Source organism: Falco biarmicus, chromosome 2 (genome assembly GCF_023638135.1).
Source record: "Falco biarmicus isolate bFalBia1 chromosome 2, bFalBia1.pri, whole genome shotgun sequence".
In the NCBI taxonomy this organism is placed as follows: domain Eukaryota; kingdom Metazoa; phylum Chordata; class Aves; order Falconiformes; family Falconidae; genus Falco; species Falco biarmicus.
In genome coordinates, this window is record NC_079289.1 from 91260179 (window position 1) to 91280529 (window position 20351).

The 20351-nt window shown below is 41.4% G+C and overlaps 1 protein-coding gene across 5 annotated transcripts in view; it reads left to right on the forward strand.

The window, feature by feature from the left end:
- SH3KBP1 (SH3 domain containing kinase binding protein 1) overlaps window positions 1–20351 on the forward strand; it is a 231575-nt gene that overhangs the window by 18056 nt on the left and 193168 nt on the right. For 2 of the 5 annotated variants that reach the window (XM_056327159.1, XM_056327160.1), the window contains exon 2: window positions 7635–7766. In XM_056327159.1, the coding sequence (XP_056183134.1) occupies window positions 7725–7766 (42 nt within the window). In that variant the 5' untranslated portion in view covers window positions 7635–7724. Of the gene's footprint in view, window positions 1–7634; window positions 7793–10551; window positions 10710–20351 lie in introns of those variants that run through there. The other 3 variants (XM_056327158.1, XM_056327161.1, XM_056327162.1) reach the window with 3 other exon arrangements.

Below are 20351 nucleotides of genomic sequence, written 5' to 3' on the forward strand. Positions count from 1 at the left end.
GGTACAATATTTTGAAGAAAAATGCACCAAAAAGAGAAGCCAGATCTGTCTGCCCCAATTTTGCTATTTTATTTTGCTTTTGGCTTAAAAGGGATTTGGGTTTTGGCTGTTAATGTAACAAGCTGTTTATCTTGGCAGAGCTGGGCCTAAGACCAGCCTTTGTTGGTTAACATATAAAATTAGTTTGAGCTCACTGTCCATGGAGTGTTTTCTCACATCATGAATCATTGTGCAAACTGGGACACTGTTTTAGTCCAGTTCCTGAGGAGGAAATCTAGCACAGGAATGAGGTGTGTTGTACTTAACAGATGTGGAGCAAAACTCAGATCTGCTTTTTTTCATAGCACATCTGGATCAGTGTTGTCTCCAGTATCCATCCAGCTTCCATGAAGACAAAATTTCACCTCAGAAGAAACAAAAAAGATTAAGTTTGATTGACAGAATGAATTTTTCAAAATACGGTTTGAGCAGGTGGTGTGGTTTAGCTTGCTTTAGAAGTTGAGGTTGATTTAAAAACTGCAACTGCATGGACCTATAAATTACAAAGCACTTTTAAGCTGTTGTATGCTCTGCAAGCCTAAGTAGTGTGATAAATGAGAAATCTGAGTGATCTCAGAAGTACCTTCTTGTCAGTTTGTCACAATCTGCACATTTGTTAGGTGTGCACTTATTCCTCTTTCCAAACTGTGCTCTTGATTTCTTTTGAAGAGTTAATAAACATCTTGATTGTGTGGTCCATTTTTGGTGACTCGCATGTCTCTGACAGCTTACACACACTTAACGTTACAGTAATCAAATTCTCTGAGAGGAGACAGCTTTTAAAAATATTTATATGTGTTTTTTAATAAGTGGAAACTTTTATAGACAGAGAAGAGCCTAACAGTAAAGGGTTTCTTTGTTTAATCAAACTTCCAGTAAAACAAAAGTGGTGGAGCAGCTGCAGCTGTCTGGATATGAATTAGCACAAGGCAGACAAACTTCGGGGAGATAACTCCAGTGCCTCCAGCCTACCCAGGCAGCTGCAGGCTCAGCTCAACAGCCCTGTCCTACCTTGTGGTCTCTCATCTTAAGAGAGAGAACATAATTAAAAAGAAATCAAAACTGCCAAGAATCATGTCAGTTTTACAGCCTTCTTAGGGGAAAACTGCAAGCACAGCAACAGGTCTAGAACTCTTTTAAAACACGGGACTTGGAGAGTGGGAGAGTTGTTTGTCTTCCTTCGGTATGTCTTGCTGCATCTGAATGTTGAGTGTGTGAAGAATTGTTGGTTGGAGCCAGCCCTGCTCCATTGCCATTTCCCCCTTACTGCTCTCTAACCACCTACTGGTTGCTTAGGGAGAACTCAGAGCAAAGCAATATGTAATTGCAGCTGCAATAAAATGAGAATAGGATTTAAAAGCTTCTTAAGTAGGGAGGAGAAATGAGTTGGCACATACAAAAAGCAATGTATAAGCTTTGAGTCCTGAGAGCAAGTGCATCCTAGTAAGCTGCTTAAAAGTGAAGGATACGGGGCCTTGCTCTCGAAAGATCTTTCCTAGGCTTCTACCAAAGTGGAAGAACCCCGCTGAGTTTTGCCTTTTTTGAGCCTGAGTGCTGTTGTGTTCTGTGAGGGTATAGATTTTCATTACTAATTGGTGCCGCTGCCTGAATCCAAGTCTTTGGAGAATTATCGTGTGAATACAACTTCTGAACCAATTTTACTGGTTGCTCTGGGATAAAATGTGTGTATGTGGATAGTATAGATGCTGTTTTTCAGGACTGTAGTTTGTGTTTTAGAAATAAGTTTCCTGTTTTTTTGGTGTTTTCTTTAACTGGAATAGTTAGTTCAAGTTCAGCAGATTCTTTAGTTTATGTAGCATTTGGCACAGAAGGAGTCTAGAGACCCTGCCAAGGTGTTCTGGAATGGCTCAGTAGTTGTGATGGTATGCTGCAGGGCAAGTAGGTGGGTTGAAAAATGGGTTGGTTGGTTGAGCCCAATGTTTTGGGCTTTCCAGATCTTCTCCAAGTCCCCGAGGCTTCAAAAGCCCAAACCCTCACCTTCCCGAATGAAGGGCAGACAGAGTCTGTGCCTCTTGTGGTGGTATTGGAGGCTCCCAGAATGGCAAGTCTGGAAGCCAGTAGTTTATAACCTCTGACACCAGGATGAAGGCTCCTGCTCCACCTCAAGGTCTGCAATTACAGAACAGGTTCAGTGCTTCTGTGGGTGATGAAGGTCTGGGTGCTCCACCCAGTGAAGCACCCAAGCTAACTAAATCTGTGCCATATTGCCGGGAGTGATCTGGAAAGTACCGTTTGTGACTGTATGGCTCTTGGGTGACAGACAGGGGCATGGGAGCCTGGGTGGTTTTTCTCCACGATCCTTCCAGTGAGAGGAAAGGGTGTGAGGATGAGTGGACAGATTCTGCGGCAACAACTGGTTGCATAGCTGGTGTCGGCAGCAGAGTTTTGGTTTTATGATCGTGAGACCATCTTTGACGATTGCTTGGAAAAAATGGGAACCACCTGACTAAGGGCAAAAGCATCTTTGTTTACAGACTGGCCAGTCGGGTGGGGAGCTGAGGAAAGCTTTGAAATTGTAACAGTGGGGGTGGGAAAGGATGGCAGCCGATCTTGTGAGGAAGCGGTGACCAGGCTGGCAAACAGAATGTGTGTGGTGATGCAAATAGTGGGGACCTTGTAGTCAAAAAAAACCCAAACCAGGACTGAAGGGGGCCCTTCCCAAGCATATCTGTAAATGAGGACGTGCCTTTCAGAATTACAGGGAAAACTCTTGTACTCTTTCTGGGAAATTGGCATGGCTGGTTGCCTCTCTGAAATGTCTGTGCTGTCATGAACACAGCATGGGGTGGAAAGAAGAGGAATTACATGTCTGCATGCAGTTGCAGAGTTATGATTTCATTGGGATCATGGAGATATAATGGGACAGCTCATGTGACTGGAGTGCTGCAATAGATGGATACAGGTTGTTTGGGAAGGACAGGCTAGGAAGGCTAGGAAGGGGAGAGTTGCTCTTTGCTCAGGAGAGCAGCTGAAATGCATGGAGCTCTGCTGTGGGACAGATGATGAGCCACTTGAGAGTTTGTGGGTTAGGGTTAGAGGGCAGACCAGTGTGGATGATGTTGTGCTGGGTGTCTCTAGAAACCACCCAACCATGAAGAAGCAGTTGACGAGGCCTCCTTCAGACAATGGGAATAAGACTCACATTGGCAGGACCTGGCTGTCACGGAGGATTTCAACCATGCTGATATGTACTAGGGGGGTAGAGAAGTTTACTTATGCCCTGGCTGTGATCAGTCCAGGAGGTTTCTGGACTGCGTTGACTGCTCAATCTCATACTTGCAAACAAGGAAGAACTGTTTGGGGATCTGAAGGCTGAGGGCAGCCTTGGCTGACCATGAGCTGGTAAAGTTCATGACACAGAGAGGAGGGGAGAAGAAAGCAGAAAGTAGGATTGCAAGCCTAGACTTAGAGAGAAGACTTTGGCCTGTTCAGGGCTCTGCTTGGAAGAATCCCACTGGAGACAGTTGTGGAGAAAAGAAGGATCCAGCTGAGTCCATTGGTTTTCAGAGATCACCTCCTCCAAGCTCAGTAGTGGTCCATCCTGACAAGCAGAAAAACAAGCAGAGGTGGTAGGATGCCTTCCTACCACCATGGATAGATGAACAAGAAGCTCCTGACAAAAATCAAAGATAGAAAGAAGGAGTACAGGAGGTGAAAGCAAGGAGAAGAGATCTGGGATGAAGGTAGAGAGAATGTCTGTGTGTGCAGGGATGGGGTTAGGAAAGCCAAAGCCCACCTGGAACTTAATGTGGTGAGGGATGTTGTTGTGGGTTAACCTCAGTGGGAGCTCAGCCCCACACAGCTACTTGCTCGCTCCCCCCGCCCTCCTAGAGGGATGGGGAAATGAATTGAAAGGGTAAATATGAGAAAACTCATGGGCTGAGATAAAGACAGTTTAATATTAATAGGTAAAGCAAACACTGCGTGCACAAGCAAAGCAAAATAAGAAGTTCATTCACTACTCTCCATTTGCTGGCAGATGTTCAGCCATCTCCAGGAAAGCTGGGCTTCACCAAACGTAACAGTGGCTTGGGAAGACAAACACCAAAACTCCAGATGTACCCCCTTCCTCCTCTTTCCCCCCAGCTTTTATTGCTGAGCACATCGTACGGTACGGAATGTCCCTTTGTCAGCTGGGGTCAGCTGTCCTGCCTGTGTCCCCTCCAGCTTCTTGTGCACCCCCAGCCTGCTTGCTGCTGGGACAGTGTGACAAACGGAACAGGCCTTGGGGCTGTGTAACCACCCCTCAGTGACAGCTGGAACATCAGGGTGTTAACCAATGCCGCTTTGGTCGCAAATCCAAAACATGGCACTGTGTGAGCTGCTGTGAAAAAATTGCCTCTGTCTGCTGAAAGCGAACGAGGGCCTCATCACAGAGGTACCTGATGCCTTACGCACCTCAGTGTTCGGTGGTGATACTGGCCTTCAGCAATCCCAGGCCCTTGAAACCAGTGGGAAGGTCCAGGGCCAAGCAGACGTACCCTCAGTGGAAAAGAAACAGGCTGTGGAGTACTTCAACAAACTGGACAGGTGTGCAGCCGTAGTCCTGGTGGGGTATGTGCTGAACCAACTGGTATTGGGACACCATGCTTGATAGCCTTTGAAGGGTCATAGTGACTGGGAGATCTTCCTAGAAGAAAGCAACTCCTGTCTTCAGGAAGAGCAAGAAGCCTCCTTTTTGCTGAGAACTACAGGTTGGTCAGCCTGATGTTGTCCCCTTGGAAGGTGATGGAACAAATAATCTTGGAAGCCATTTCCAAACATATGAAGGACAACGAGCTGGCTGGGAGTAGTCAGCATGTGTTTGTGAAGTGGAAGTCATGTCTGAACCAGCCTGTTGGCCTTGTGCGGTGATGAGCTCATTGCCTTGGTGGAGGAGGAGAGGGCAGTGGACGCTGTTTCTGTTGACTTCAGCAAAGCTTTTGAGAGCATCTCCAGTATCATCTTCATTGACAGACTGATGAAGTGCAGAGCAGGTGTATGGACAGTGAGGTGGATTGAGAACTGGCTGAAGCGCCCGGCGCAAAGGGCTGTGACCCGCAGTGTGCTCCAGCTAGAGGCTGGTCACGGCCGTGTGCCGCAGGGGTGGCTGATGGGGCTGGCGCTGCTCAGCATCTTCACTGCTGACCTGGGTGGTGGGGCAGGGTGCGCTCTCAGCAGGCTGGCAGGTGAGGCAAGACTGGGAAGAGTCCCCGGAGGGCTGTGCTGCCGTTCACAGAGGCCTCAACAGGCTGGAGAAGTGGGCTGGCGGGATCCTTGTGAACAAAGGGAAATGCCAAGCCGTGCAGCGGGAGAGGAGCAGCCCCGGGCTGAGCGGCTGGAGAGCAGCTTTGTCGAGAAGGCCCCCAGGCCTCTTGGTGGACACGAGGCAGACCGCAAGGCAGCGGTGTGTGCTGGTGGCCAAGGCAGCTCCCAGCTTCCTGGGCTGCGTTGGGCGGAGGATTGTCATGAGGCAGGTGGGAAGAGGTGAGCCTTCTCCTCGGTGAGCCTTCTCCTTGGTGATCCTTCTCCTCATCTGCTTTCTGGTGAGGCGCATCTGGAGCGCTGCGTTCGGTTCTGGTTTTTGCCGTAGGAGGGAGAGAGGGAGATGCTGGAGCAAGTCCAGTGAAGGGCCATGAAGATGCCTGTGGGCTTGGACCATCCGGCACCTGAGGAGAGCCTGAGAGAGATGGGACCGTTTAGCCTGGAGAGGAGAAGTCTCAGGGTGATGTTATTGATGGATCTGAATGAGTGTTGTGGTGGAATAAAGAAAGTGGAGCCAGACTGCCCCTGCCAGTAGACAGTGAAAGGAGGAGAGGCAGTGGGCACAAACTGAAATACGCAAAAATCCATTTAAACATAAGAAAGCCTTTTCTAATCTTAAGAACGATCAAACACAAATTCTTTTAGATGTTGGGATAGAGTTCATTTTCTACTTAGTCACTGGTACTGCGCTGTATTTTGGATTTGGTGTGAGAACAATGCTGGTAAGACACTGATGTTTTTAGTTGTTGCTGGGTGATGTTTACTCTTAGTCAAGGACTTTTGGTTTGTGCCAGTGGGAGTGCTGGAGGGGCACGGCAAATTGGGAGGGAACACAGCCAGGACAGCTGACCTGAACTAGCCAAAGGGACATTCCATACCATATGATGTCATGCTGAGTATATAAACTGGGGGAAGGAAAGGGGGGACATCCAGCATTATGGCATTTGTCTTCTTGAGTAACCGTTATATGTGGTGGAGCCCGGCTATCCTGGGCATGGCTGAACACCTGCCTGCCCATGGGAAGTGGAAAATTAATTCCTTGTTTTGCTTTGTTTTTGCATTACCTATTAAATTGTTCTTGTCTCAACCCTTGAGTTTTACATTCCTTTTCGATTGTCCTCCCCAGTGAGCGGCTGTGTGGTACTTGGTGCACAGGTTGTTATTTATGCAGAAACTTTTTTGCTGTCTGTGGTGTAATTGTTAGCTTTGCTTTGTGAGCAGCATAGCCTGCTTGCAGGCCAGATCTTGCAGGGTTTATATAGCACAGTCATTTGTGCAGAAAGCAGGTGATGCCTGTTAGTAGTTCTCATTTTGCTCTTTCGATGGTTGAAGTGCTAAATGTTTGGTGGAACAACTTGGGGCATGGTTTTCCACTGAATCAAACAGGAGTGAGGCTTTACAAATATGGTTATCCTTGACCTTGCCAGTCTGGCTCCTCCTAGTAGGTATTTTGTGAACCACTAAATACAACTGTGGCTTCCATATTTGAATACCCCAGGTCTATTATTTTTGATTCTCCAAAGAAACTTTTCTGTCTTAATTACTTCCTTAGTTCTCTACAGTTTGTTGCCTGTATGGTTTCAAGGGATGAGGAGTCCTCCCAGGAAAAAGAGAAAGATACACCATATGATGGTAGCAAGCTTATAGCGCACCTCTATTTGATAACAGACATTCAGAGCAGCAGGAGTACTTAATCTTCAGATCCTCTGATGTGTAATCACAAGTGAAAGTAAATTTTTCTCCCTTTGGTGAAATCCTGCAAGAGCATGATCATTCAGCAAAGGTCTGCATTTCTGTATAAACAATAGTGAAACTCAGGATGATGCAAAAAATTCTTGTTAAATATTCTTTAGTTTATTAAGTGGTGTATTTAGCAAAGTAGGAGCAGTGGCATGGGATGCTTATGAATTTGAGAACCTTTCCAGAAATAAAATGGAAATAATATGAACAAAAGCTAAAACATTGTTCAAGAAATAAAAATAAACTTTGTAATGCTGCCAGTAGATATAATGCTGAAGCATTATAAACCAATTTCCTTGAAACAGCAAAGAAAAATGAGTGCCATTTGTTGTCTTAACCATGATGGGCATTCCTGTTCTTTGGTTGTTTTTCGGGTTGTTTTTTTTTTTTTTCCCCTTTGGCTTCTCTTGTAGCAGTTACCCACAAAATGTTACCATTCCATGTTGCCTATTTGATGTGCTGTCTTGATTAAGCTGAATGTGTTACTTTCACTGAGAATATATAATTGGATTGGTGGTTTCTTATTCCTTTCAAAGGCACGGAAACTTAAATGTAGTCAATAATTATGCGTATGTGTGTTTCTCTTTCAGTGGAGGCCATAGTGGAGTTTGACTACAAAGCTCAACATGATGATGAGCTGACAATCACTGTAGGTGACATAATCACCAATATCAAGAAAGATGATGGAGGCTGGTGGGAAGGACAGCTCAAAGGCAGAAGAGGTTTGTTCCCTGACAACTTTGTAAGAGTGAGTACAAAGTGGAACTGTTCTTGTGTTGTGTGTATACATTGTGTGTACTGTGTTGTTCAGGCTAAATGTCAGCTTATATTACAATGTTTCTTATATCCAAAAGCATAATATATTGGACTACTGTGTTCTATTGAGGCTATGTTAGAAAGGAAAGATTACATTCTTTGCAGAGGCAATGTGGTTTTGATAGCCTGAAAAAAAAAGTAGCTACCCCTACATTTCTCTGCTGTTCAGTGATTATGTTTGACTGTGTGGCCTGGGAACAAAATGATGATTCTACAACAATTTATATGTCATGGCATTTGCAGTATTTTATCTTCTCTGTAACTGCTGCTTCTTCTCCAGTGTGCTTTCTTAGCTTTTATGGAAGCTTTTTCTAAATACTTACTCCTGGCTAAACTAGTTGAGAGAAATTAAAGCAGATTTTTCCAAAAGAGTTGCCTATAAAACCTTTTTTTTATAAAAAACCCATTACTTCGTATTTCATGTAACGTACCAAATAACTTGCAGTGATACTAGTTTTAGGAAAGCCATTTAGAATTTAAAAAATACATATATTTTTTGCTGGGCATCTGTGTGTGCATGCCTCTGTCTGCACATATGAGACTAGCTATTAGAACCTCTGGGCCTCCTTGATTTGTCATTGCAGACCTAGGCTGTTAATTTCTATAAACCTCCATAAATTTGGCCATCCGGTATGGAAAGGAGGGGAAGAACTACAATAAATTACATAAATAGGTTTTGTGTTAATCTGCTACTACAGCTTCAGAGAATCTTTGTGACTTTTGCCTTTCCGAGGGTATAAGTATCTTCTTTTCTTCTTTTTCTTCTGTGTGAGCCTGTTGTGTGTTTAGGCATATGTACATAATGAAGTAATTTAATTTTGCTTCAATAGCGCTGCATATGTCAAGGCAATTTGGGGAAGTGGTTCAGTGGCAAAATTACCAAGCCCGTAGTTGGGGGGGGAGGCGTTGGGGGGCAGGGGGTACAACACATGGGAGCCTCAGGTGTTCCTGTGGGGACAAACATACTCGCATCCTAATCTTTGTTCTTGCCATTAGCACAAAGGAAGAACAGCTCTGTGCCTGTCAGGCAGCAGTGATTAGGAGGAAGTAACAGCCTCAAGGAGTTGAAAGGGAGTGAGGAGAAAAATGGTTACCCTGTTTTCTTGTTAACCTCTGAAAATGCACGCTGTGGGATAGGGGGAAGAAACTATTTTGGGACTCACTGTGTATCGGTAATATTTTTCTGCTTGAACTCTGGTAACTGTGAAGTTCTGTGGGACAAAAGCAGACTTCCTCTGAGCTTTCTCCTGCCTGATATTTGAAATCTGCTGCTGACGTTAGGAGGTGTTGGATTTAGTGCTCTAAATAAATGCGGCCTGTGAATGTCTGTTACGAAAATACCATAATCAAAGTATGAAGGTCTGCAAGTTCTGCCTCTTACTACCTAATTTTTAAGGCCTCTTCTTTCCAAAATGACTTCAGATTGTGGCATCCTGTCACATAATTTAAAAATAAATGGCTTTTTCTCAATAGAGAGTTCTAAAACAACCATAAATGTCTTGGATTTTGTGTTCTCATAAAATATCACTACCTGCTCTTTACTCTCCCCACCCATCCCACTTCTGTTTTTTGTTTTTTGTTTTTTAAAAAAAAAACAGCATCCAGGGCTGTTTTCTAAAGAACTAAAAACTGCATTAAAGTCTTCCTCATTCTCAGCTTGAATGCAAAGTCAAATATGTTTTTCACAGTTGAGCATTCCCTTTCTAAATTAGGTAACGTGGAGTAGAAGATACAAACTTCCTGAAAGTGTCATTTGTTTGTTTTTGAGTAAAGAACCTTTCTTTTTCTTCAGTTTTTCTTGTGTAGGTCTCCTTGTATCTGGAGAGCTATAGTCAAACATAACAGCAGTCCCATTGGAAAGTTTGTTGAGGGTAATCATTCTGTCCACTAAGATTATAAGTAGTTGTAAACTTTCTTTTTCAGTTGTAGAAAAATTTTTAACAAGTGCATGCAGAAGCAAGCTCACCAGCAACCAATTCATGCCCCATTGCTATTCTGTTGTGTCAGCAACATAATTGAGAGGCAGGCAAAAAGGGATGCTACAGATGAGTGCTGGAGTTGAATGCGATCTCAAATTCCCATTGCTTATCAGAATTGGTTGTAAGAGTAGTTACTTCAAGTTATTCAGAGGTAAAAATCACTAGTGAAATTCTTGAGGTACTTTGCATTCTGCCTTCAAGTGGAGGGAATAATTTCTATGGAAGGGAGCTTTTCCTTCCTGTGATTTGATTTTCTTTTGAATAAATTCATGACAACATTCCAAAGAAACTGTTGGGTTTTGCAAAATTGTGTTTGAGCTGAATTGAAACCACTGAATTAACACAGTGAAGAGTCCTGAGTGGTCTCTGTTAGCATTTGTGCATAGGTCCTGGAAGTGCAGTTTGAAGAGAAAAGAGTTTGGAAGAAAAGATATACAAATCAGAAATGGAAAAATAAGGGAAACACAATATATTGGATTGATAACACATCAATACAAAGTGTTACTTAAGAAAAAAGATGTTTTTCAAGGGAGTGATAGGTTGTGGATGTGAAAAGACTTTTGGATTTGCCTGTAGAAAGGTGGTTTTAAATTTCACAGAATAAATGCAAATTAAGAGACCATTGAAGAGGAGGTGTCTGAAGACAGATGTAAGAAAGAAAGAGGAAAGGGGAGGTAGCAATTTTACATATGCAGTTATTTTTTTCAGTGGACTTTCACTGTGAAGTTGTATCAGAAGTGCTTCCTGTTCCTGAATCTGCGAAACAATTGCTGTGAATTTTATATATTTTTATACATACAGACACGAAAAAACACAGATTCATACCCTTCTTATGCTCTGCAATTCAATTTACAAGGTATAACAGAAAAGGTATTTGAAATTTCTTTTCCCTTTCTGATTTCACTGCCTGTTAATCTGCAGCTATAGTCACTTGGAAGATTTTGTGGAGGAAGTTTGTCTAAATATGAGAAAATTCTTTGGTCCCTCTTTAAGATCTAATTTACCTCTGTCAGCCTTTGCAGATACCTACTTTTGTTAAAGATACTGGTGCTGAATTTGTTGTAAGAAGTGTATCACATGTATCTGGTTGTTGTCTTGTTCTGCTTTTTTTTCAATTTTTCAGGTAGAGAAATAGATGTGTGGAGAATTACATACTTTTCCTGTTGTCTTACTTCGTTACTGTTTTACTCAGTTACGCAGTTGAAAAAGAGGAGGTAGCAGGTGTGATTGTAGTGTTGTTCATTTGCATGGTATGAAGTTGTTTTTCAATCTTTTTAGCTTGAAGACTTCAACTTGAAATCCAAAATCTTTACTTTTATAACGAAAAAATAAATGTGGATGATATGTAATATTAGTGCTATTAGGAGACAGATGAAAGAGTTGATTTTTTTTCTGGTCCTGTTTTAAAAAATGCCTTGTCTAACCATGCTCCGCACTGTAAAAAACTGTGTTTCTAAGTGTGGTAGCATCTGAGACGGTTAGATTTTGCTGATAGCAGATGAAGATACAGAAAGCAGGAAGCCGTGGTGCAGAGCCATGCTTGCTGGTTTTAATTTACAAAGCTAATTCTATGTGGGATTGGATAGCGTTATACTTGGTAAACTGAATTTGCTGCATGTGACAACCTTAAAGCTTGTCTGTACTCTGGACGGCTTGCCAATATTGCTGGCAGAATTGGGGAGGTAAATTCATTTTAAAATTAGGAAGGAGTGTAGTGGTAGTTATTTTTGAAATTTTGGTGTATAGCTTAGATTTTCGAATCAGCTAAACAGGACAGGGGCTTTGTGTAACTCTACTGCAGCCTCAGGTCAGCACAGCAACCTGGATTTCTTGTTGTACAAGCAAAATACAATCTTGAAATACTGCAAATTAGTTGTAGGGTGTCGGGGATATCCATGCTGAATCATAAGTGCCCAATGGAGATCCTTATCCTTATCGGTTGCTTGTTACTTCATTTTCTTCCTTGTATGTTTTCTTTGTTTTCAGTCCTTACAACCAGCCAGAGGTTGCAGGGGATTGCGAGTGAAACACAGGGCGATTCGTTGCTGAGACCGTTGTGCTTGTTACACACACCACACACCCCTACCCATCCCCATGAGTGCCTTCCTAAAACCTTTCCCTAACACCTTTCGTAAGACTGGGCCTGTGCACATGCAGGGGCCCTTTACAGCCGTAGTTTGGCTCCTGGGAGGGAAACGAGGATTTTCCTCATGTCCCAGAACACTTTGGTTCCTGCAGTGCTTTCTGCTTCTCCAGCCCTCCAGCTGATGCGTGGTACCCATCAGACCCAAGAACCGACCAGCTCCTGTTGTCCTGCCCTCCTGCTTTGCCACCACACTCTCTGATACAGCTGTGCCTGCCTTGGCTTCAGGGTTTTGAAAGTTCTTACACCCTTCACTGCTCTCCTGAGTACTCTGAATACTGTGAATTGTGACATCTGGGTCAACTTTGCCTGAACAGCCACTTCTGAAAGTTGTGGCATCTGCCAAGGCAGTGAGGTTATATGCAGACTAAGGAAAGCAGCGTCATTTCTGTGTACCTGAAAAGATAACTTGCTTTATGGGTCAGTGAATTATTATGAGGGTTTTTTTACATACTTGGCAGGAATTTGCAATTAAATTACTGACTTATTTTTGGAAACCTAACTAGAATACTATATAGGTATTTGTTCTTCGGAAATGTTTTAGATTGTGGCAACCTAACTGTTGTGTTGTCTTGACAACGAGAACCAGGAGTACTAGTTTTTATTCCAGGTTCTGGGTATGGCCATTAAACTTATTGCCCTTATGTTGAAATACAGGAGAATACAATTGGTGAAAGAAGCTTTCAGATAGATTCCGTCATGTGAAAATGTTGTCTCTTTGAGCTTTTGTTTCTGTCTATAACAATTAAGATTTTGTAGGGAGAAACATTGCTTCACTGATGTGTTATGATTTATTATTGCTGCTGTTACTACTCTTACAGTGGTGAAAGCAAAGCTAGTAAAATGGAGTCATTCTCCCTCTCCCAGTCCATCTCCCCACAACGACACAGATCCAACAGGATGATCTTGTACCAGTCAGTAGTCTCTGACTGGGCAGCGTTCACTCTTCTAAGGGCATTCAGCACAGAGCAGCAGCAGCACTCGGCCACCCTGGATGCCCAAGGCGTAATTGCAAATTGTGTCACGCCTCAACCTGTTCATCTGGCTTCAGAGGAGCTGGGGGAGCTCCCAGTGAGGTAGCTGCCCTGGGTGTTTGGCCTGAAAGTGATGTGAAACTCCCTGGCAGTGACAGAGGCTCTTTCCCAGTCCCTGTCGCGGGGAGCTGATGATATTCCCAGCTGGATGGGAAGGGTGCCGTGATCATTGCTGTCAGCAGAATGGATCCCGTATGTTTGTCATGGGGGCCAGCATGCTGTTGGCTGTCCTGTGGTGATCAGTTCATTGGATGTTTTGATGCCAGGGTTTGAGAGGGGCATTACTTGGGCGTGTGGAGCAGAGGAGTGATGGGTTGCTGCTTGGGGCTGTCAGCTGTTGGATGTTTTGAGGGAATCAGTGTGTGAACGTTTTATGAACAAAAGTGAGAACGTTTTAAATATGTACAGCAGCCTTGCAGTGGACACATGGTAACATGAAACTTCAGCGTTAAGGTTTCTATTAGCTTTCAGTGACTAGTATTTTATGTTGTAACAAATTATTAATAAAAATTAACCTTCTGAAAAGCAGTGGCTTAATTGTAATTCTATATTGATAGAACTGGTGAAAATGCAGGAGTTTGAAAACAGAATGTGTTGCTTTTCATTTTTTAATATGCATTTTAATTGCTGATGTTTAAAAAAAACCAAGAAAGGAATATTCTTATTTAAATACACATAATATTGCTTCACTGTTACAGTTCAGTGTAGGCAGTATAAATTGATATACTAAGGAGACTCAATTATTTCCTCTTTTTGCTCAGGTTTGTCTTTTGTATTAAGGAAACCTCAGTACAGTATGTCTGTTTAAAATATGCCGTTGTTTAAATTGTAAATAAAAAAAATGTAATTTTATGTTAAAAAGGAAACTAAACACTACTTACTTTTCTTCCCCTTCCTGAGGCTCCAAACCATTAAGAGGAGGAGTACCTAATCAGAGATTGAAACAAGGACCTAATGTGCTATCTAGAAGTTGTATTCTCAAAGATAAAACTTCTTTGGAGCTGTAATATCATAATTCTTCAATTATGATATTAAAGCTTCAATTTATTCAGAACTTATTTATATATTATTATTTGGAACTTTGTGTTACACAGAGAAGTCAGTGTGATTTTGGCAATAGCCTGTTAAAGTAGTTTCCGTAAGGATTTATAGAATTGGCAGGATTAGATGGTGGATGGTGTTTCTCCAGCCTAGTCCTAAAAGGTGGGGGGCAAAGAGATGTCCTGACCTTATACTTTCTCTTTCTTGAAGTCAATTTCTTTTTTTATTTTCTTCCCCCCTTTTATTTTTTTCTGGCAACTTTCTAAGCTTCAGATGTTTTTATTTTCTTTGTAGCTTGTTTATGTGTGGGTGGGTATGTTAGTAATCCATGCATTTTGGTCTGATTCATTTTTACACTTGTTCTGGTAATTGTTTTACAGTTGGAGCAGGCAGCTGTGAGAAATGCTTCTCTGTAGGTAAAATCTGTAGAGGTGCTTAGCAGCATTTGCATACAAATGTCTTGCAAAATATACTTCCCAATTTTTGGATTTACCAAGAGTACAGCTGTGTACCTAATTTTTTTCCTACAGGATCAAAAACCTTGTTAGAATTCTTGAAACACAGTAAAAGGAAGCACAAAGTCCTACAAACTGAATTGCTGTTCAGTTCTGCCGCTGTTCTAAGCTAACCTGAGAAGACTTGGTGTGATTTCCACCTTTCATTCAATTTAATTACATATCCCTGAGATGGATTCTCTCGACTTTAGGAAACATGACCTGATTTTGATGTTTTTAATGTTTGTTTTCAGAAAAGGGTGTAAGAGTTAGCAGTATTCTGGATTCCTGTGGTGTAACTACAGCATTTAATAATGGTAATTGTGAAGAGTTGTGCTTGCATTCAAGCTTAGTCTGCCAAATATTCCATCTACGCCATTAGAATGATCCAGTCAGTATCTGGACTACATCTGCTAATTGTCTTTCAGTTTCTATTACTTAAATGTTAAGTAACATTAACAGTAAGTAAGAATGAAGATGTGAACAAGAGGGACATATAGGGAAGAGAAAACTATTGGGGATTTTAAGACTAGCTGTTCTGACTGCTGATGTCAGATACTGTTTATATCAGATTACTGTTTAATGATACTGTTTACTTCTGAATATTCCTATCCTGATCAAAGACTGTAATTCGTTAACAGTAAGTATATGTGCATACGTGGGGGGGTGTGGGGTGTGGTGATGTTTGGTGGTGTCAATTTTTTATTTGTTTGGGTTTTCTTTGTTGATTTTGGGGTTTCATTCTGTGTACAGAAGTCCTGGTTTTTTTGGAATTATCACATGTAGACCATTTAACAACTTTCATATAACAGCTTTCATGCTTTTATAGTGTGCATCAACCAGAATGGCAAACTATTCACTATTGCAAGTACTATTTGACGAATTGGGTATCTCTGTATTCAGTGCCTGTAAGTGCAGCAGTTCCCTCCTAGAATCTTTTGGGAATTATTTGGGAAGCTGATGGTGGAGATGGAGTCCTTAAAGGGTCCCCCATTTCTTTCTGTCACCTAATTATTTGCTCTACTAGAATTTAACTGGCATTATTGGTAGAATTATAATATGATAGATTATATCAGAGCAGTCTAGGTTTACGATCAGCAAATGTTCTCTTCTGAGTTGGACAGTGACAAGTATGTGTGAGTCCCTTAATCCTCATTTTTTGGCTGTTACAGCCATATGAAATATATTATTGCTTATATATATATACTGTAGTCATTCACTTAGCCTTGGAAAAGACAAAGGTGCAAGTAAACTACCATCGTGTAATAGGATGAGTTATTTACTCACTCTGACTTCAGACTTTCAGTGATGATACTTAGTGCCAACGGTTGTGACAGGAGGTGGTGAGGGATAGAAGGGAAGAAACAAGTATAGCGTGCAGTTTTAAAAATAACATTGATACCTCCCACCCAGGGAGAAGGAACAAGGCAAACCTGTCATCTTTACAGAAGGTGGTAATGACTTCTGGTTTTATTGTTAGTTTTGGGTTTTTTTTTTTACTGACAATATTCCGTTGCAGGTCATTCAGGATTGTGCAAGGTGTTGAGTGTATGTATCGGCTGCTTCAAAAAACCTTGATCTCTCCATTTCCCACTGCATGAGGACTCACTGCACCCTTTGAAAGATTAATTTAGTACTCGTTCTTCCAGAGAACTTGCATTCACCTTCCCAGAGGCTATAAGCCGGTATTATCAAAAACCCTGATTAAAACCACCCTTCTAACAGAAACTGCCTCTGAAACAGAAACTTCTTTCATAACCTTCATGATTGCTTCTGGTTACAAGTTATTGCCATTTTTTCGGCTTGTTCGTGATAACCTGCATAGCTAAGCCTTGGTTTCCCTTCTTAGGGAAGTTACCTAGATGAGTTTAGGTGGTCTGATCTATCTGTCAGTATTTGCTTATTAATTGATAGCACAAAGCAAATGAAACTCCTTTTTATCCTTTTGGCTGAAAATTATTCTCTTCCTACTTTGAGCCAAAAGCATTGTGTCACCCAGCTTTCCTTTTGCCACCTGTTTTTTTGGTTACTTGAAGGGTTTTTTTGTTGTTGTTCCTTCACCCCAAGCCTCCTTATCATGCTGCCCCCAGGACTCTGCCAGCATGTGAGCAGACTGCCCATTTTACTGCACGTTACTGTCATGTTGTCTGCATTACGTGGCCATGGCACTTCAGGGACATGGTTCATACACTGTTGTCAGCCATTGCCAAGTACTGGCCCAACAAACACCTAACTATAGGTAAAGAAGGTAACATGCAGATCTTAGTGTTTTCTTTATCCTTTCCCAATGTCCTATGTGTCGATTTTGTTGTACTCCCAAGCACAAAGATAAATTACAACATGTTCTTCCTTTAGAAGTCCTTCTAAGATGACCCGAGTTACTCACTTTCCAGGGCTGAATTAGAGAAATATAGATGGAAGAATGCCTGGAATTCAGAACTACCATGTTAACTTTCTTGAATAAAAAAATACCTAAAATTCACCCACCAAAAAACTGCAAACATCTCAATGTGGCTTTCACCAAATTTTTTAATGCTTCACTTTTGTTTTAGAGTCGTCTACTTCTAGAATTGAATATTTCTATACAATTTGTTTAATGGAAGAAAGTACTGAAGTACAAAAGGACATATGCCCACTTGTTTTCATCTGTTCCCACACAGCTGCTTCATTTTGCAAGTTTCAGTCGATTCATAATGCTCTGTGGTGTACTTTTATCTGTTTACATTTCTTTGACTCTGTAAGATCTATACTTCAGACTGAAAGCACCTGAAGGCCTTTGGTTGTGAATTTGATTTGATCAGTTCTCATAAACAGATTGTCTCAAATAACGATGGTTAATTGAAAACCAAAAATGGGTTTGTTACTGATGTTTTGTAAATGTACAGAATCCTAAAGCTAAACTAAAGTCCTGGAAGGAGTTAGGTTTTGTGTTAGCTTGCTGGGAGATACTGCCAGTATTTTTCCCTGCAGAAGGAAAGATCCTGTGTACTTTGAAACCTCCTTAAATGAACAGTTGAGGGCAGATCCTTTAAAAATTATTGTACAATAATAAATTCCCTACACAAGTAGTTCACTGAAGTTGATGGAATAGGAGGATATAACTGCTTATATTCACCAGTTCATGAGGGACTGGGCACTGTGCTTCATAGTCCTTAATTGCTCTGTGGTTCTGTGTAAAAAGCTTCCCAATTTCTGTATTGTCAACCCACATGTTTTTAGTGGGTCATTTGAATTTCTGCAGCCTTTCAGACAATGTGAAATTTTTTTTGAGAATTTAGGTAAACTATCTGGTGGACATCAGAGGAAATTTTTGAGTAAGTGGAGGGAGCGGAATGCTCATTAGACTTAAAAGCTTTTTTTTTTAAAAAAAACCTTTCAAAATGTTTTCAGCATACATACGTGTGCGTGTAGTAGACATGCATAATGTATGTGTGTGGTATGCAGAAATAAACACTAGGTCTAAAACCAGAACATACAAGTTAAGGTGTCAAAAGTTATTTTTAAAGGGACTTTTACAAAATAGAAAGAAAGGAAATGGGTTCTCTGGTCTCATTCATTAATTCAACCTTTTTCCCTCACTAAGCAATTGTATAATGCTGACCTTTTATGTCTGAAGTGGAGTTTCTACAAGGAAGTACAATGTATATTGCTCGCCCTTCAGAACATTGGTACCGCTTGCGGTGACGCTCTGTCATATTGACTCCATTTTTTTTGTCCTGAGTTTTTTACCTTTTCATTGTTTCCTTAGTGAGTATTCAGATATTTAGAAAAGGGTAATTTTTGTTTGATCTCTTTAAAGGGGAGTGTAGTGTATTCCCCAGTAGCTTGTTTTTTAAGGTTCATGCCTTTCCATTAGAAGTTGCCCTTCTCTTCCCACTCCCCCACCTGGCAGCTTCCGTGTGAGTTTATTATCTTATGAAGCTGAAACTGGGTGCACAAGTTACAACGCTGAAGAACTCCTTCAGGGCTTCCTTGCTCATACCTGGAGCTACTTGTAAAATGTTGGTTACTTGCCTCCCTAGTCTCTGTACCGTGTCCCTCTGCTGTCAAATTGCAGCTCCATGGGACTGAGCAATACAAAGAATGAGAGAAACTATTTATTACATCTCTGTTATAGAGTGGTTTTTACTTGAAGACTGGTTATATTAGTGGAGGCCTTTGAGCCTGTCCGTACTAAAATGAGATCCTCAGCTCCTACCATTGAAGAATGTATGTGTAGGGACAGACAGTGTAGAGAGATGGGACTTGAGTTTTAACAAGAAACACCACTAACATTTGCTAATGAGTGCTAAGAGATGTATTTGTTTCCTGCTGATGTTTTCAGACACTCGTAAAGTGAAAACAAGATTTACAGGGAGAGGCTAAATTACTATCTCTGACTAGACTGCGTTGTTGTAAGAACTGACTAGGCTCCCAGACTCAGTATTGCCTCATCAGATCTGGCAACAAGCAACAAAATTAAGGATAAACACTGGCGACAGGCCATTATTTTTAGTTAAGGCCAATTAATATTAGCCAGTTAGACTACTTGAGAGAAAAGGGAAGTTTGCATCATTGGAGCATAATACATAGCGCAGGTGGAGAGCTGAACTAGAAACAGCAGTACCATCGTATTATTGAGCTTCATCTCAAAGTAGTAAGTTTTTGCACTCCTGCACATAAACAGAGCTTGTGAAAAGGTGTCACATGTAATGATTCGATGAAAATACAGAGCAATTAATGACAAGTACTTTTCTAGTTATGCAAAAAAAATAATAATGTTGTAGTAATTGTCTGGTAAAGATCATTTGGTGCCACTGACAAAGCTCCTTGATTTTTGTGATGTTAGTAGTGGCTGCTAAAATACTTCTTCTTTTGCTCTGAATGTGTGTGTCTTTCAATGAGCACAAACCATGGTGTTGATGTTATCTGCTGCAAAAATACATAGCATAAGATAATAGAAAACCAAATTGTTCTTTGTAAACATTATGGATGAGCAGCCTCACTTGTGATGGGAGCTTGCATCCCTTTTACTCTGTACTGTTCTTTCAGTGCTTTGGTTACAAGAGTGTTAGTATAATGTATTGCAAGAGAACTTCTGCTGCGAAGCAGTTATAAGCAAAGCTTTGCTTCAGGGCCGTCTAGTAAAACCCTGTACACCAAGCAAACAGGCTGTACTAGTGAAAGCTCAGTTGGTTAAACCAGTTTAGCTAGTTCAGTCAAGTTAGGGGTAGGGGGTTCTGGTTTAGTTACAAATCATACCTGCCAGTCTTCCTGCTCCAGCTGTGCTGGCAGAAGTCTGCAAATAGGTACCATTTTAGAAAATTCCACTTTGGTTGTTTTTAACGTAAGCACATTGTTGCAATGCAGTATTTTCCTTTTTTCCTTTCCTCTTTTCTATCTTTTGTATCCTCCCCTCCCTCCAGCTCTCCAAGGAGTTTACAGCTCTGCCTCTTGGTTAAATGAAGCTGCTCTTGGGTGTAGTTATTCTCACCTGCCTCTCTACCTGATACATTTTCTGCACTCTTGGAAGACAGAAGTCTAAGGTCTGAATTCTGTGAGTGGTAGAATTCCAGTTTTTGTTCTCAAACAAATGGGCTGGAATAATGGCAGATGTGTAAGCTGTGCAAGATACTAGGACAGTATTTAAGATCCAGATAATTATTGCTTTGTCATAAAACACTAGCGTTAACTCTGTTTTTGTATTTTATAACAATTGTATTGTTAGCAATGAGGCAACTAGAAAGGAGTGATTGAACAATTTGTTTAATGTTAATTTTAAGTGAAAGGGATACCTACAGCGTATCTGGAAAAGCTTCTT